Source organism: Mya arenaria, chromosome 5, assembly GCF_026914265.1.
Source record: "Mya arenaria isolate MELC-2E11 chromosome 5, ASM2691426v1".
NCBI lineage: Eukaryota > Metazoa > Mollusca > Bivalvia > Myida > Myidae > Mya > Mya arenaria.
The window spans coordinates 53,709,852-53,727,814 of record NC_069126.1 but is presented as its reverse complement, the minus strand read 5'-3'; the positions used below and the strand labels follow the sequence as shown (position 1 = coordinate 53,727,814).

At 36.5% G+C, this 17,963-nt stretch overlaps 1 protein-coding gene and 1 long non-coding RNA gene across 7 annotated transcripts in view; one reads left to right on the top strand and one right to left on the bottom strand.

The window, feature by feature from the left end:
• LOC128235137 (uncharacterized) overlaps nucleotides 1-13,977 on the bottom strand; it is an 84,291-nt gene extending 70,314 nt beyond the window's left edge. For all 6 annotated transcript variants that reach the window (XM_052949874.1, XM_052949878.1, XM_052949877.1 and 3 more), the window contains exon 1: nucleotides 13,846-13,977. In XM_052949874.1, coding sequence (XP_052805834.1) covers nucleotides 13,846-13,900 — 55 coding nt within the window. In that variant the 5' untranslated portion in view covers nucleotides 13,901-13,977. The remainder of the gene's footprint in view (nucleotides 1-13,845) is intronic.
• A 1,477-nt stretch (nucleotides 13,978-15,454) lies between these two features.
• LOC128233407 (uncharacterized) lies at nucleotides 15,455-17,479 on the top strand. The gene is made up of 3 exons (XR_008260675.1): nucleotides 15,455-16,164; nucleotides 16,725-16,788; nucleotides 17,241-17,479. It is a non-coding gene; the product is annotated as an uncharacterized LOC128233407 (long non-coding RNA).
• Nucleotides 17,480-17,963: the final 484 nt, after the last annotated feature.

Below are 17,963 nucleotides of genomic sequence, written 5' to 3'. Positions count from 1 at the left end.
TATTACAATGCAGATTTCTGTCGATTATCATTTTTTTGGTTTGTAAGTTATATTTTGTGCATGAAATGAGTGACACACACTGGATTTACTATGCTTTTGCTTTAAGTTTAGAGCCTTATAACTGCAGATCTCTACTGATACTTATCAAAGACATTTTATTGTTGTGTTATTACTGTAGATGAACATATACAAAAACAAAGCACTAATCAGTATAGTCCCATGGCTTGAAAGATTATTGATGTGTATTATCAAAATATTATTATACGGGAAATGAAATTGCTTAGTAATTTAGAAAGCCTCTCTTTAAAATAGCCGCCAGATTTAAGTCATCAGTTGATTTATAAAGCTGGTAATTCAGCGCCCGTCTTGTGTGGAATTAGATATTTTGTACAACAACTGTGAGTGAATAACAAATATACCTTACACAAAACTGATCAGACACTCTTAAGATTTCTCATCTTTTCATTTCATAAACAAAAACAAATAGTTCGATTAACATCATGCTAAAAGTTTAAACACAAAACGTATTGAAAAAGAAACAGGTAAAGGGGTTATATTATTTGATAATGCGCAAAAACGAAGTTGGTAAGGTACCCTTTTCTTGCTGTCAGGCGATTTGTAATAAAACATTGAATACATATATTTAAAAAAATCAAAAATTAAACGAGCAGTTTTTTCAAGAATTAAAGAAAGGTACACTTTTTTCAGCGAAATACGACGCCGTTTTTCCCGACAAAAATGACGTTATAGACAAATTTAAACTAAAAAACGTACAACAAGAGAAAGAAAAATATATGTGCATGAACGTTTTCACAAGACGCACTTGAGGTTAAAATTTCATAGCGGTAAACAAAGAATTGATGAAACTATCGGTTATTGTAGCTGGAACGCAAAAATATGACAGACGTCTCAAAATTAACGTCAGTGGTATACTTTGAAGAGTCGTAGTTTCAAAACTGTTTTGAATATTGAACAAGAGCTGTCACAGTATGTGACGAATGCCCCCGAATGTGACATTGACCTACGAACAAGGTTAGTACATGAAAAGTTGATCTTGCCTTTACGTGTCAAATACATATGGCAAGTTATTTTAAATTGCCTCTGAACATAAAAAAATACCACCCATACTTGAAAACCTACACTGTTATGTCCTTATATTCAGAATTCCCTTGTGAATAAACACTTGGTGTATCTTTCACCTTAGAGTTAGGGACATGGGTCTTGCACACGACACGTCGTCTACGTATGTTGAACACATGTAGCAAGTTATTTTAAAATCTGTCCATACAAGGGAAAGTAACAGCCCTGACACGACAACCTATACTCTATGTCCTTATATGCAGCACTCCATTGTGAATAAACACTAAGTGTGACCTTGACCTTTGAGGCAGGGACACAGGTCTTGCACGCGACACGTCGTCTTGTTATGTGGAACACATGTGGCAAGTTATTTTAAAATCTGTCCATACACGGGAAAGTTACAGCCCGGACACGACAACCTATACTCTATGTCCTTATATGCAGCACTCCATTGTGAATAAACACTATGTGTGACCTTGACCTTTGAGGCAGGGACACAGGTCTTGCACGTGACATGTCGTCTTGGTATGTGGAACACATGTGGCAAGTGATTTTAAAATCTTTCCATACAAGAGAAAGTTACAGCCCGGACACGACAACCTATACTCTATGTCCTTATATGCAGCACTCCATTGTGAATAACCACTAAGTGTGACCTTGACCTTTGAGGTAGGGACATGGGTCTTGCACGCGACACGTTGTCTTGGTATGTGGAACACATGTGGCAAGTGATTTTAAAATCTGTCCATACAAGAGAAAGTTACAGCCCGGACACGACAACCTATACTCTATGTCCTTATATGCAGCACTCCATTGTGAATAAACACTAAGTGTGACCTTGACCTTTGAGGTAGGGACACGGGTCTTGCACGCGACACATTGTCTTGGTATGTGGAACACATGTTGCAAGTTATTTTAAAATCTGTCCATACAAGAAAAAGTTACAGCCCGGACACGACAACCTATACTCTATATCCTTATATGCAGCCTCCATTGTGAATAACCACTAAGTGTGACCTTGACCTTTGAGGTAGGGACACGGGTCTTGCACGCGACACGTCTTCTTGGTATGTGGAACACATGTGGCAAGTTGTTTTAAAATCTGTCCATACAAGAGAAAGTTACAGCCCGGACATGACAACCTATACTCTATGTCCTTATATGCAGCACTCCATTGTGAATAAACACTAAGTGTGACCTTGACCTTTGAGGTAGGGACATGAGTCTTGCACGCCACACGTCGTCTTGGTATGTGGAACACATGTGGCAAGTTATTTTAAAATCTGTCCATACAAGGGAAAGTTACAGAGCCGGACGGACGGACGTACAGACGGACGGACGGTGCGATTTTAATATGCCCACCTTTGGGGGCATAAAAAGTAAAAACAGTCCCTAACTGGGCGTATGCTCTTCTTTCTATTCGTGTACCAGTTTTCAGACAGTAACTTGAAAATTTGTTCATAGTTGTGTTCCACCTTAAATTAGCATTCCTATTGCCATATAATAAAGTAACAAAGGTCAATTATACTTCATTTTGACATTTAATAGTAAAATATTAATATCTGAAGACAACTAATTCAGGGGAAAAAAACAACAGTGGATTTTCCTTTGCTGTACTTGCATGGGTGAAAGTTGGAAATTTTGAAAAACCTGAAATATTTTGCTCGGGGCCTGGGGACCACAGGGTCCCCGGTGGGTCCAGGGCAAAGCCCTGGCAGGGGGTCCAGGGGGCCGAAGGCCCCAGGAAGCTCCTGAGATTTATGAATTTTAAGGGTATAAAATGCCATTCCAGAGTATAAATTGACTATGAAATACAAATGAAGTCTGTCTTAAATTACTTTAATCTATGGCTAAAAAATATTTTCTACACTCTTAAATCAAAGGGTAATAAAATGCTGGGATCGATCTAAATTTTATTACCCCTATCATAAAAAAGACCCATCTGGATTAAAAAGCCGACAATTTATGTTCTTGTGTATAATACACAGAAATATGTCAGGAATATCTGGTGTCATCCAGCTGAGAGATCCAGTCCAAGGTGTCTGTTTAACTTTATTACCCCCTCATAAAATTGTTTACAAAAAAGAAAGCTGATAAATGATTTTCCAGTATGAATAAAAAGATCTAGATCAAACAAAACGCTTGCACATGACCTATTTTACAGCCAAAACTATGATGGACATTATATCAGCTTCACAGAAAATTTACCAATCATTTTCTCATTTACTAATTGTTTCTTTTGTTTGTAAACAAAATATTACCTTTAAGTAAATATAATCTCTATTGATTTTAATGGTAAACTGAACTGACGTAATATATTTAATGATTTACGCATCAATGAATTTGGGGGAAATTCCATACAGTACTCAGCTCGTGGTCTTATTACGTCACAATGGGATATCACACCTGCGATTGGGAGTATAAACACCTTCTCAATTTAGCAGATGATATTTTCTAGGGAAAATCAATACACAAAAGGTTAAACTTTAATTTTATAAACATCCGGGATATTGTTTACAAAAAGAAAGATGCAAAATTGAAATATTGAAATGACCCTATTGAAATATGCGGGCCATGCGTTTACATCCAGTAATGGATACGGTCGGCCAGATGGGTATACATCTGCTAATGAGCTATGTCGGCCTATCTCGTATACATGCGCTAAAGGGTTAAGTCAATTGAATGAAGGGTATTGGACTTATAAGTGAAAATCTCAACTTGCCCTACAACTTTAACCGGACGCCGACGCTGGGGCGAGTAGTATAGCCCACCTATTCTTCGAATAGTCGAGCTAAAAAGAGCCAATGACACTTCCAAGCTAGAGCAAAAGAACGGATATCATCATAAAACGTAAGTATGACTTGTTATTTTATCTAATATCACAATTATAAGGGCTTATTTGGGAAATCAGGGAATGCAGTGCCATATAAATATGTTTCATCTTCACACGTAATTCGATTATTTTGTAAATATATTGTTTATGGAGTTATAAAACTTATTTTCCCATCAAACACATGCATGTTTAAAAACGAAAGCAGGCGCGTAGGAGCAGGGGCCACAGGGGCTGCGAAATTTTTATAACGATTTTCTTAATTATCGTATTTAAAATAGAGCTACGCGCATATAGATCAACACCAGTCTGACACGATATTGAATAAACAGGTCACCATGTCATAATTAAACCTGTGACCATCTAGCTAATTGGTGTGTGAATGGCGTGAAAACAGTCGGCGGATTATTAAAGACGGGTTAAAGTGCAAGAAGAGGCAATTAGACAATATTTGTTTGTATCGTTTTTGACGTTTCAAAAACGGTAGTTGATTATAATAATTGCAATTACTCGTCAAAATAGAATTGTCATTAAAAAACCATCAACATGTATTATTTTAAACTCGTCACATTAAAGTTTGACTTTAAAATGGACGTTCCAAATCAGCCTGAAAGTTTTAAATTTCCAAAGAGATCTTTTGGCACTAAAAAAACTGAACACAGGGCATTCAACTTGCAATGGTTCCAAAGTCACTCGTGGCTTCACTATGAAGAGGTAAACTGCGCTGATTTGTTTAACATACATTGTGAGACTGCGCAAATATCAATATTTAAAAGTAAATAAATACTGGTGTTTATAATAATTTATATTTTGTTGCTGTTGACTCATAATGTTATTTTTTATGCTTGCAGGCTACAGATCGTGCGTTCTGCTTTACTTGTATGACAGCGATGAAAGGCGGCAAGATTGGCAACACAAAAGTTGAGGGCGGGTTCATCAGCACCGGATTCACCATTGGAGAGACGCCACGAAAAAGTTCCGTATGAACAGTCCGATTGCCACAAAGAGGCCGTTGAGAGACATGTAACTCTACCTGCCCGGACTAAAGACATCGGAGAAACACTTTCCGCAGCCCATTCGGAAGAGAAAGCAAACAACAGAGCACAGCTCATGACCATACTGCGCAACATATGTTTCCTCTCACGACAAGGTCTGGCGCTCCGTGGACATGACGAAGAAGAAGGCAACTTCATGCAGCTACTGAAACTGCACGGCCAAGCGGACCCTACCATCCTGTCATGGATCGAGAAGAAATCGGACAAGTATACTTCTCCGCCCATCCAGAATGAGATTATTCAGATCATGGCACTAGGGATACTCAGGAAGGTCGCCAATAGCGTGCTTGAAGATGCGTTCTTCACGATCATGGTGGATGAAACCACAGACGTATCCAACGGAGAGCAAGTTGTGCTAGTACTGAGAAATGTGGACAGTGAGCTAAATGTGCAGGATTTCATCGGACTATATGTTGTGCCATCCATCGATGCTCAGACCATAACCAATGTAATTAAAGACACTCTACTACGCATGAGACTGCAACTATCCAAGTGCCGTGGGCAGTGCTACGACGGAGCCAGTAATATAAAGCGTGGGGTCGCCGCAAACATCACCGCAGAAGATCCAAAGGGCCATCTATACACACTGCTATGGACATGCTCTCAACTTGGCTGTTGGTGATACAATACGCGGCAGTAAGGTTATGCGGGACTCGCAGTACGTGAGATTTCTAAGCTTGTGAAGTTCTCACCCAAACGTGACGGACAGTTTGAAAAACTGAGAAAGGAGATGAGCCCCGACACGCCTGGATTTAGAGTGTTGTGCCCGACAAGATGGACTGTTAGGGCGGAGTGTTTGAAAAGTGTCTTAGACAATTATTCTGTTCTCCAGAAATTGTGGGATACCACCTATGAGACCACAAAAGACACTGAGACCAGAGCACGCATTGTTGGTGTGAAGAGTCAGATGGCCGCATTTGACTTTCTCTATGGTGTGACACTTGGGTATGAACTGTTAAAGCACAGCGACAAATGAGTTTGTCAGTAGTATGGAACACCGAGTTTCCATTTTCGGCAAGTTTTGAATGACCGTGCTTTGATTATTCAACAAAGTGTACATATTTATGTATCATCAGTATAAGTATTTGAATTACTGTGACAATTTATAACTGTATAAGGTACAGAATTATAAAATATGAAATAAATGTAATAGTGAATAAATGTTACTAAACAATAATAGTTTTATATCTATCAACTATTTTAACCGAAAAAGGTTGAGATAAAAATATAAAAATAAAACCTGAACTCAACGGAAATCGAGTCTTTCAATGCTTGAAATTGAAAAAAATCTCGAAAGGGAGGGGACACCCCTCCCGAGCCCACCCCTTCCGCAGCCCCAATGTCAATTTCCTTCCTACACGCCTGGAAAGTAGAACATTTTCACCAATTGTCAGCTGAATTTCACTCAAAAAGCTTACATTAAAGATAAAACCAGTATTACTGGAATAAGCATGTTTATACTCTTTTTCTGGGTTGAGCTGGAGCCAAAAGCAAGGAAGCTGGAGCCAAAGCTTGGAGGCTGAGCCCTTTGCTCCAGCTAGCTCCTTTTTCAATGGCGCAGCGCCTGCACCCTTTTTAAATGCGCCCTGCCGCCTTTGATCCTGGTAGTGCCCTTTTTTTATCTGAATGCCCTTTCAACCACATCAAAGACATGCCGCCCTTTTCATAGTGATAATCCACAGTATTGATTGAAGGCCGCTGTCATATTAGCCCCGCCTCAATGCTAATCAAGTTTACAGTCGTTCCGCCCATCGACCAATCAAGCATCACGATACTCTTTCAGTGTTTGACACTAAGACTTTAAGAGAAGGAGTCCACCGGACTCCTGAACTCCAAAATAAAGGAGTCTGGCATAGAATTAAGGAGTCCAGGATAATAATAAACTTTCTTCAGGTTTATTGACTCAGCTAGTGCTCCATCTCGGCCTAAATAGCAGGGTGGGACACACCGCTACCTTTTTATAGTACGCTGCTGCCTTTTAACTTAACACCCTGCTGTGCCCCTTTGTTGAACAGTCAATGTCCAAAAATGTGTAATAAATAATAAATATACATACTTTTGACACTAAAATAAAGATAACAGCTGAGGTATTCATAACAAACTATTAGTTTTGAAAGTTACTAAGTTACAACACATACACAATAAGTTGAATATTGACCCCTGCAAGTGCCCCGTTAAGGCTCATTATTAAATGACTTTTTTTATGAGCACATCAAGAGTGCCTTTTCTGACCTAGCACCCTGCCAATGTAAGAAAGACGACCATGGCTGCAGTACAAGATAGAAGATGACAACGGCTGCAAGACGGGCGCACTGCATTGTGCTATATGCACGAAGTATAAACAATGCTCATCTACAGGCCCGAGAGCATGGGTAGACCGTGGCTTTAAGACTGTCCGTCTGGACAAGATTAAGAAACATGAGAACAGCGCTCAACATAACGCTGCTCTATCTGAGTCATTGAATTACACACTTGACGACGTGGCGGCAAGAATCATCACGGAAGCAGGAGAGGCTATTCTCAATGCCTTTCATGTATTGAAGTTATACTGGACAAGAATCTTCCTCTCGATATGTTCGAAGACTTAACAGACCTCTGCATCCAAGTTGGTTCACCATCACATGCTAATCTACGTCTTGCGAATAACGCATATTACTAATATTAATACTAATATTAAAAAGTATCAATCTTGAGTGACTCGACTACTAGAACTTGTTGATGGCTTATTCTTTTTGAGGGGTACGGAAGGACTCATCAGATGCTGGCGGCTTTTTGATAACATGGCTGTCCAATAATTTGACATTGTTCACTTAGTATATGTACCCACGCCATCGGGTAATATCCATTCGGCAAGCACGTTACAGATTTCATTAAGTCTATAAGTATGAGAATGATAACATTATAAATTTAAAACAAATAAAAGCAACAGTAAATGTAGCATGGATGCTTTGGACCATGAAAATATATCGATCTCACTTTGACAGTTGGGCGGAAATATATTTAAAGGTTGATGGGGTTTACATATAGTGCGCAAAAGCCCTAAATTTAGCCAATGATTGAGCTGGGTGATTACGTCATTTTAATTCACTTTGTTTAATGCAAGCCTCAGAGCATTCTGGAAAGATTCGAAATAAAACTCGGCTTTTTCCGCATTTGTTTTATTTTTGAAAACTTACTAGAGCATGACTCCATACTTTACAGTCTTCTTTATACTGTTAGTGTAAACATACCACTTATAGGCTGTTTACACCCGACTACATAGTGGAGTTAAGTTCATGTTTATTGCACTTTCCTTTTAACATTTTGTGGTCTAGAAAAAGCCACTCGCAGAATTTTGAGAGCTTTAATAAAAGTCACTCGCAATTTGCAAATGTTGCTCGCATTTTGCGAGTATGCGAGTCTAAATTCGAACCCTGCTGATTATAAACATGATTTCCAGTAGTAAGTTATAATCAGACTTTAACATCAAATCTGGATAATTAAGTACATGTGCAGGGTTCGAATTGAACTTTGAGGAGCACTCGCACAATTTTGCGAGTGCTTTTTGAGGCAACTCACAAAATGAAAAATCAACTTGCAATTTTATCATTTGCTTTATTTCCTAATAATACTGTCTAATTAAAGTAGATATAAGACATACTATAAATATTAAAAAGTATCAATCTTGAGTGTTTTATATAGCTCACTTTGAGTGTGGGGGGGGGGTATATTTACCCTCGCCATCAGGTAAGACCCATTCTGCAAGCACGCTACAGATTTCATTATGTCTATAAGTATTTACAAGAGCTGTCACAGAGACAGCGCGCTCGACTATTCTGCCGCTTTTCAGTGTAAGGATTGAAAAGATTTGGCGAAACATGCATGGATCACTGTTAGATTAGATTTCAATGCAATACATGATGTGCTGAGATATCAACATAAATGTGGTTACATACAAAATTTTAACCAGAATTTTTAAGTGTAATATTAAAGGCACATTATTTGCAAAATACAGTTATCTAACTTGGTTATTCAATTAGGTTGGGTGGTTGAATACCATTGTATAAAGTCTCAATGCAATACATCAAGTAATTGCTGAGATAATATCCTATGTGTGCTAACAGGCGAGACCTTAACCAGAATTTCTAAGTCGCATAATAAAGGGGCAAAAATTATATAATATGAACAATAGAGTTATCTAACTTGATTGAATAAGAAGGTTAAATGGTTGGGAGCCTGTGTGTAAAGTTTCAATGCAATACATGATGTATTCGCTGAGGTATTGACTTAAAAGTGGTAACATGCAAAACCTTAACAAGAATTTCTATGTAGAATAAAAAAGGGGCCATTATTTGAATTCAATGCAAACTAGAGTTACCTTACTTTTTTATTTAAGTAGATTGGATGGTTGAGTACCATTTTATAAAGTCTTAATGCAATACATCCAGTGGTTGCTGAGATATTAACTTAAATGTGGTTACATGCAAAACCTTAGCCAGAATTTCTATGTCGAATAAAAAAGGGGCCATTATTTTGAATTAAATGCAAACTAGAGTTATATAACTTGATTATTTTAGTAGGTTGGATGGTTGAGTACCATTGTATCAAGTCTCAATGCAATACCTCAAGCAGTTGCTGAGATATTTACCTATGTGTGCTTACATTCAAAACCTTAACCAGAATTTCTAAGTCGAATAATAAAGGGCAATTATTTGCATTAAATGCAAATTAGAGTTATCTTACTTGGTTAATTAAGAAGGTTGGATGGTTGAGTACCATTGTATAAAGTCTCAATGCAATACCTCAAGCAGTTGCTGAGATATTAACCAATGTGTGCTTGCACGCAAAACCTTAACCAGAATTTCTAAGTCGAATAATAAAGGGCAATTATTTGCATTAAATGCAAAATAGAGTTATCTAACATGGTTAATTAAGTAGGTTGGATGGTTGAGTACCATTGTATAAAGTCTCAATGCAATACCTCAAGCAGTTGCTGAGATATTAACCTATGTGTGCTTGCACGCAAAACCTTAACCAGAATTTCTAAGTCAAATAATAAAGGCCTATTAGTGGCATTAAATGCAAACTAAAGTTATCTAACTTGGTTAATTAAGTAGGTTGGATGGTTGAGTACCATTGTCAGGGATGAAAACAGAGCCAAGTTGCCAATCCTGAAAATGTCTGCGTGGGGTTCAGGGGGCCGCTCAAGGCCCCCGATGGGTCCAGGGCAAAGCCCTGGTGGGGGGACAAGGGGGGCGAAGCCTCCCGAAGCTTTCCGTATTTCAGGGATTCTAATACCCTTTTTGCCTTAGAATAGTGTTCAAGGAGTACATCTTTCGGTTTGGTAGATAAAATTATGTTCAACACGAGACATCCACAATCAGAACAATTATCAGGAATCTTAGCAGTGAAGTTTAACACCTTTGTCTTTAAACAAAGTTAAATTTACTCTTTTTTTACCTGAAGTCACAGGCATCAGACATGTACCTGACATTTTGGTTCAGTTGTCCACTTCCCATAAAACTCAACTGGCTATGATCAAATGCCTGTGTATGAACAGCCTACACTGTGGGATGTTTGATTTATAATAATGAACAACATATCAATTATCATGCTTGCAAATGTTTATTGTAAAAGTGTTATTTATTCAATTTTTATGTATCATAAGAGTATTTATTCCATTTTCTGCACATTTGATGAGAATATAATGTTATTAATTAATATATATATTATTACAAGTACTATCCAAACGGGACTTAAATGCTTTGGCAGCGTAGCCGTTGTGGACATGGTGGACTTTGACGTATTCTGGTCCCCAAGCCAGACTTTTTCCCCTCATGGTGTTACATGAGTCCAGTAGCACACAAACTAGATTGTCCCACAGCAGTTCAAGTCTCTCAAACAGGCTTTCAAATTCTATGAAAATTGATTCAGAATCAGCCCTTGTGATTTTTAAGGAGGCCAAATGTCTCAACACTTTTTCTTTCTCTATGCCAGAAAAATAGCTGCAACAGTTTTCTCATGTCTTAGTAGAAACAAAACCAAGATCCATTAACTCCTCCACATGTTCATCATTGAAATGGCTAGCCACTCCGTAAGTCATCTTGTATGATGCTGTAAACCTTTGAATTTTAATTCGCTGAGAGCTTTTGTATCTTTGGCAAGTGTCTTAAGTAAGACACACTACAGTTGTGCCAGGGCGCATGTTCAGCCATAAATCCAAGTATCATGGCCTCTGGATTGAATTGTCAGTCATTGACAGGAACAACTGGATGCACTGGCTGAGAATCTGTTCATCCCTGACTTTTGTAACCATACAGGTAAACATACCTGGAAATACAAATTACAACAATAGAATTTAAATCTCACTCAAACTGGGTCCTCAAGAAGTTTTGTTGAACTGTCTCAAATAGAAAATAAAATGACTGCCTCTACGTTATATATATTACTACTACAAAATATTTATTCATTTTTTTTAAAATTTGAACCAAACCAATTTTCATTTGAACCTCCCATTACGGTCAACTATGCTTCAAACATTATGAGAATAATAAAGAAACGGTTTACAGCGTAAACTTCAATCGGCCAAATAAAATTTGTAAAATAAAAATCGATTATTATGACACAATCCGAATCGGGATGTCCGAAATAATGCTACATGCGCAAAATTCATTCTCAGTTTGATCAATTTCTATTAACTTAAAAAGAAACGTTTCGGGAATTTCTCTTAAAAATAAATGGCAAATTTACCCTTAAAATCGACGAATCAATGTTTTTAGAAGTTGGTGGTGGTCGATTTTTTTCCAATTTTCCAATACCAGTTTATTCGTCTTCGTCGTCTGTCATATCCGGATACGACCATCCAGATACTGTCTTCTGGTCCCATCGGTAATTTCCGTAATCACCGGATGCTATCTTAACCAATCATATAGCATGATTGCCAAGACGTAATTAGGTTCATTAATTTCCGGCTTTACACTTCTGGAAAACTCACCTTTCGTTCCCACATTGTTGGAACTGAGCTCGAATCGCTCCCTGTACCCCTCCCCCCTAGAAAAAACTCAACAGATTTACATTAATCTCAAAATCGATCCGTGAGGCCTTAAATCCGGAATTCCTGATTAATCCGGAATTTTATCATCCCTGCATTGTATAAAGTCTCAATGCAATACCTCATGTAGTTGCCGAGATATTAACCTATGTGTGCTTGCACGCAAAACCTTAACCAAGGGGCGACGCCGACACTTGGGTGAGTATTATAGCTCTCCTTATTCTTCGAATAGTCGAGCTAAAAACAATAACAATATAAATTTAAAATAAATAAAAGCAACACTGTAATACCCATTCGGCGAGCACGCTTATGTCTATAAGTATTAAAAACAATAACAATATAAATTTAAAATAAATAAAAGCAACAGTAAATGTAGTGTGGAGGCTTAATTTGGACTATAAAATATATCGAAGTCTATTCACTTTGACAGTTGGGCGGATATATTCAAAGTTTGATGGGGTTTACATAAAGTGCACGAAAGCGCTAAATTTAGCCAATGATTGAGCTAGTTGATTACGTCATTTGTATTCAATTATGCACGCCTCTGAGCATCCCAGAAAGATTCGAGATAAAACTCGGCCATTTCCGTATTTGTTCTATTTTTGAAAACTTACTAGAGCCTGACTCCGTACTGTCTTCTTTATACTGGTAGTGTAAACATGCCACTAATAGGTTGTTTACACTGGACAACGTAGCGGAGTTAAGTTTATGTTTATTCTCTTTCCTTTTAAAATTTTGTGGTCTAGAAAAAGCCACTCGCAGAATTTTGCGAGCTTGAATAAAAGTCACTCGCAATATACAAATGTCACTCGCATTTTGCGAGTATGCAATCTAAATTCTAACCCTGCATATAGTAGTTTAGTTTATGGTATTTGATTATTGTCACTATCAACACAATTGAAAACACAGTAATGCATAAAAAGGAAATGAGAAACATGTTTATTAATTTTCCAAATGATATTTGTCAGTGCTGTAGGTACACTGAGGCAACTGCCTCGGTGTTTTTTATGGCATATAACAATTTCTATAGCTCTAAAAATAACTCTTTTCGACTTTCATTATTTGCCTTAATATACACAAACCATTGAAATGTTGACTTATTGATTATGTGACGATATGTGAGACGTATAGAAGTAGGTTTATGGTATTGGTAACAAAGCCTCATATTATTGTGACAGTAAATTTCTTCTAAATGCACATTTATTTTGTCTAAATTTACATCATGTAAACTGTTTAGAATTAACTTCAACTGTATCAATAGTTATAGCACTCAAAATGTTGAAATGTAAATTTATATGTAACATACTGTATGCATTTAATTCCACCAAGGATACTCCAGAATGCAGGAAATCGCTTTCTGCCTTGGTGTTTTTTTAAGTCTGGCTACGGCACTGTTTGTGTTTAAAAAATCAAAATGAAGCCTTATTTACATTACCTAATATGTAACCTTATTGTTTTAATTTATTTTCTGCATTAATTTACATTAACTGTGATGACATGTCATATAACATGAGCCATGATTGCAATAGAATTTATCTGATCTTATCTTAGAACTAGGTCCGTCAGTCTTTCACACCCAACCCAAAATCTGATAAAACCTTCTCATAAAATTTGGTCAACGCCTTCTTACCCCAAAATATGTTGCAAACTATGTACGTTTTACTCAATAAAAATATCGTTCCTCAAAACTTAAAATTTAATAACATGAACCTAGCCTTTGAAGCGTTTTTTATGTTTGTCCCTCACCCACTTTAGCAAAATGCAGAGGTGTTTCATACAAAAACCTCTCAAAGAAAATACAAAAACTAATAATATAACGATTGTTATGAGAATAAGTAGATAATTTTTACCAGAGCAATGAAAACAAACTGCAAATGCATATAACACTCCATATTTTGCGTCCATTTTCACTATGTAGAGAGGCAGAACAATCGTAACAAGTCGGCCATCTCCGGCGAGCTTCAATTCTGTCTGATAATGGGGCATTATATTTGACGGGAACCGGGACTGCCGGGATCCGGGACCCAAATTTTAATTTTGTTTTTTTTTCTTTGCGTTTGTAATGTTTGAGCTTGTACAGGCCATTGAAAATAGTGAATACCTTAAAATAAATATAATAATAACATAAATTATTTCAAGGCATATATTATGATGCACTTATGTATTTTAGGATGCGCTTGTAACTAATTGTATGTTTGATTTTATGTTCATGCATTTCCTTTTTCAAATTGTTAATATATCAATAAGAAATATGGAAAAAAACAACAACATATATTAAGGTTTATATTAACGTCAACGACAACGACCCGGAACATCTTTGAATAAGCCGGGACTTTTACTGATAACTGTCTATATCGCTGATTGGATATACCCGGGACCGTTTTGGTCGGGACCTTATAGCTTGTAACTGCCGGGATCGACATTTGAGAAAAGCTGGGACTTCTGAGGTCGGGACTCTATAGCTCGTTACTGCCGGGACCGCTGATTGAGAAAAGCCGGGACTGCTATGGCCGGGACCTTAGCTGATAACTGCCGGGATCGTTAATTGACTTCGTTGTAGAGATTGAGACAAGACACAACACGTGTATACAGCTTCTTAATTGTATTTGCATATTATAATATCAACAATGTTTTAAATACAACAAATAAATTAATAACAATAAACAATTACATCTGAAGGATAAGAATAAAAAACAAATAACATTTGTTTCAAATAATAAAAATAGTATAAGAAACAAATCATTTATGATTATATTTAAACATTTGAGCGCATATCATCAGGATGTAGAACGCTAAACACCTATCATATATTGAAAATACAATAAATGATAAATAACTAAACAATGAAAGGATCGGCAGTGTCCGTGATTGGCACATGTAATAATGTAGGTGATTTTTCACATTCTGTCTTAATTTTCTTATTGTTTGGTGATGCAGTTGGCGAATTAGAGATAATTGTGTTTTCTTTTGTAACTGTCCGAAGTATAATCATCATAGCAACTTCCATTAATATTTGTATTATTTTCCGAAATTTCTTCGGACGCATTCTTTTCCGAACTATTGCTATTTTTTAATCAGGTGCAGGCAGTACATTTTCGAAGTTGGTAGGTTTCTGTTTCTTTATGCCAATTTTCTTTTGATTAAAGTTTTTTATATCTCATAAGGCCTGAGAGTTATTGGTTTCAGATAAGGATTAATAATTTCTTTTTATTTTGCTGGCTATTTGTTGGATTGCCAATATATTTTCTTCAGCTATGATGTGTTTACACGTACTGGTTGATGGACATTGACGCGTCTCTATGGGGAATAAGATGACAGTGTATTTCCCGTCACATACATCACTAACCATAAAGGCGTTCATGTCAGGCACGCCTGAGACCACTGATGTCAATTAATGATAGCGAGATCCCGGCTATGATGGTCCCGGCAAATATCATACTGCCTGGATCACAGAAACGAACTGCTATTGAGAAAAGCCGGGACTTCTGAGGTTGGCATTCGGTACTCCTAGGCCATTTTATCGAAAACAACCTCGGATGTATGCCGGTACATCAGTTGAAATAATTCGTAATTTTTGAATAATATCATTAATTAAATGTAGTGTTTAAGAGTTGTATTCATTGCTCTCAGTTTAAATTGATTGCCAGTGAAGTGTATTCTTGCAAACATAATTAAGATTCCCAAGAGTTAAGTGATAAAGTTTAACAACTAATTAAGATTTCTACGCGATCTATTTGCAGCGGACTTAAACGTACCACTTTTTGAGCATGTAAACCGTCCAAATACATCCGAGGTTGTTTTCGATAAAATGGCCGAGGTGTTCCGAATGCTGAGGTTGAGACTCTTAGAATAGCTCGTTACTGCCGGGATCGCTGATAGAAAATCAAAGTACTGAAAGTGCTGAGGGACGGTGCCTCTGGTGTATGTGCAGAAAAATAAACAGGGAGAGCAGCCTGATTTCAAAATCGTCGTTGTTATCAACTATTGACAGTTTGGTTATTTCAAGAGCCAACTTGCATGACTATTTCTTATGAATGCATGTTAAGCAAGCGATCACTTCGTACGAAGTTGCATACGAAGATTTCTGCGACCGTTTTATTAACGCTTTCGTACGTAATTACTCTTCAAAATGGGGAAGTATCGGACGAAAATGTAAACAAACCGTAGATGTGAGTATACTAAAAAAAATCGCAAATAGTGATTTGATCTGCTTCGCTTTTCGAATAATCAAAATAGATATTTACTATTTATTTTAATAAATATAGTGGGTGGTAACGTTTTGTCAACTACGGTTGCTACGACATGGTTTGACCCGTTTAAACAGCTGTTTCCTGTGTCACATTGCAATGTTTTCAGGTTTTGACACATTTCGATACCAACTATATTCATTTCTTATCGCTTGTAGTGTGTATAATAATTGTTATGGCGTTAACATGTTAAATAATCACATCCCAAAAGGTAAATGTACTATTACGTTCGTTAATTCTTTGTTCTATTCGATTGAAAACCCCGGAAGTACAAATTTAAGAAAGAGTTTAGTTAGCGAATATTATTTGAACTGTTTCCTTAAGGTATGTAAGTTTACACACTCAAATATGTTTTAATATACAATTCTATATACTAACCAGTATACAAATGACATTTGTCATTACAAATAGGTAGACCTATTGTCAATTACAGTATCCTCTTTGTTTGTTATTGATATGATTTATAAAGTTTTTCATTGCAGGCAATCTTTTGAAAGAAAAGCTCAGTCATCTGAGATGCGGTGTTGCAGCACTGAAGAGCATTGGGTATGACTGTATATCTCAGCGTATGATTAAACCAACTATTGCAAAAACTATACAAACAGTAATCGGGGAGTAGGATTATTATTATATTTTTTAGTGTTATTAGACCCAGTCTTTCAAAAACAGATGCAATTGCCATTATAACATAGTATGAAATAAGAAAATACTTGCTACTGCTTCTTGCAAACTACCGATTTTTTACCAATATATGTAATCTTAATACAAAATATCACTGTCAATGCAGGCATTTCATTTGAATTTGAGAAATGGCTTTTACAAAACAAATTTGTACTGTAGTGTTTTTTTTTATCTCTTAAGATAAATGTGTACTTTTACAAGAAATATTATCAAGAATTGTATTTGAAAAAAATATTAGACCATTTCTTTTTTTATTTTACTAACAACTTTCACGTTTTATGGATAATAGTAAAGATTATGTATCTTCTATTTTACAGGTGCCCATCATAGAGTGTTTCTGTTTGCCTGCAATCAGGATACATCAACTGACCTTTGAACTGTGTTTTCCAACTTGGGATTCAAACACATGCCCTCTTGGGTAGGAGAAAGTCAGACAAACACCTGTGGCTATATCACTATACTTCTTCAAGTCTTGCTCTATGAGTAATCATAATGTGAAATAAAACAAAATGCAATCATCTTTTTGTTATATTAAATAAGTTATGAACAAATAAAATATTTCAAACATTTTATTAATTCGTTATTTTGAAAAACAGTATGAATAAACATACATGTATACCAATAGACAAACACATAATTGGCAAAGAATGGGCACAAAAATATGAGAATATTGAAGTTGGAGATTTATTGTTAATATTGATTTTAATGTGACAGAAAATGCCCCAATTTGCCAAAAAGCATTGAATATCAAATGACAATGCTTTGATTTACAAAATTCTGCCCAAATGAGTATAGATCTGTGAGTTGCTGTTTGGTATTTGTTCATAAAAGTCATGATATATAAATCAAAGTTTAAAAGAAATGTTGCAAACATAAAACAGTGGAGGATCTGATGCTATGTTGAAATGATATACTTGTATCAGCTATTTAAACTGTATATGAGCATATTCTTATGGAAATATGAGCTTTAAGTATTACTTTATTCCAAAATGGTGACCTAGAAGGTTTAGTTCCTTGTATTGTTCAATGTTATATTGTTC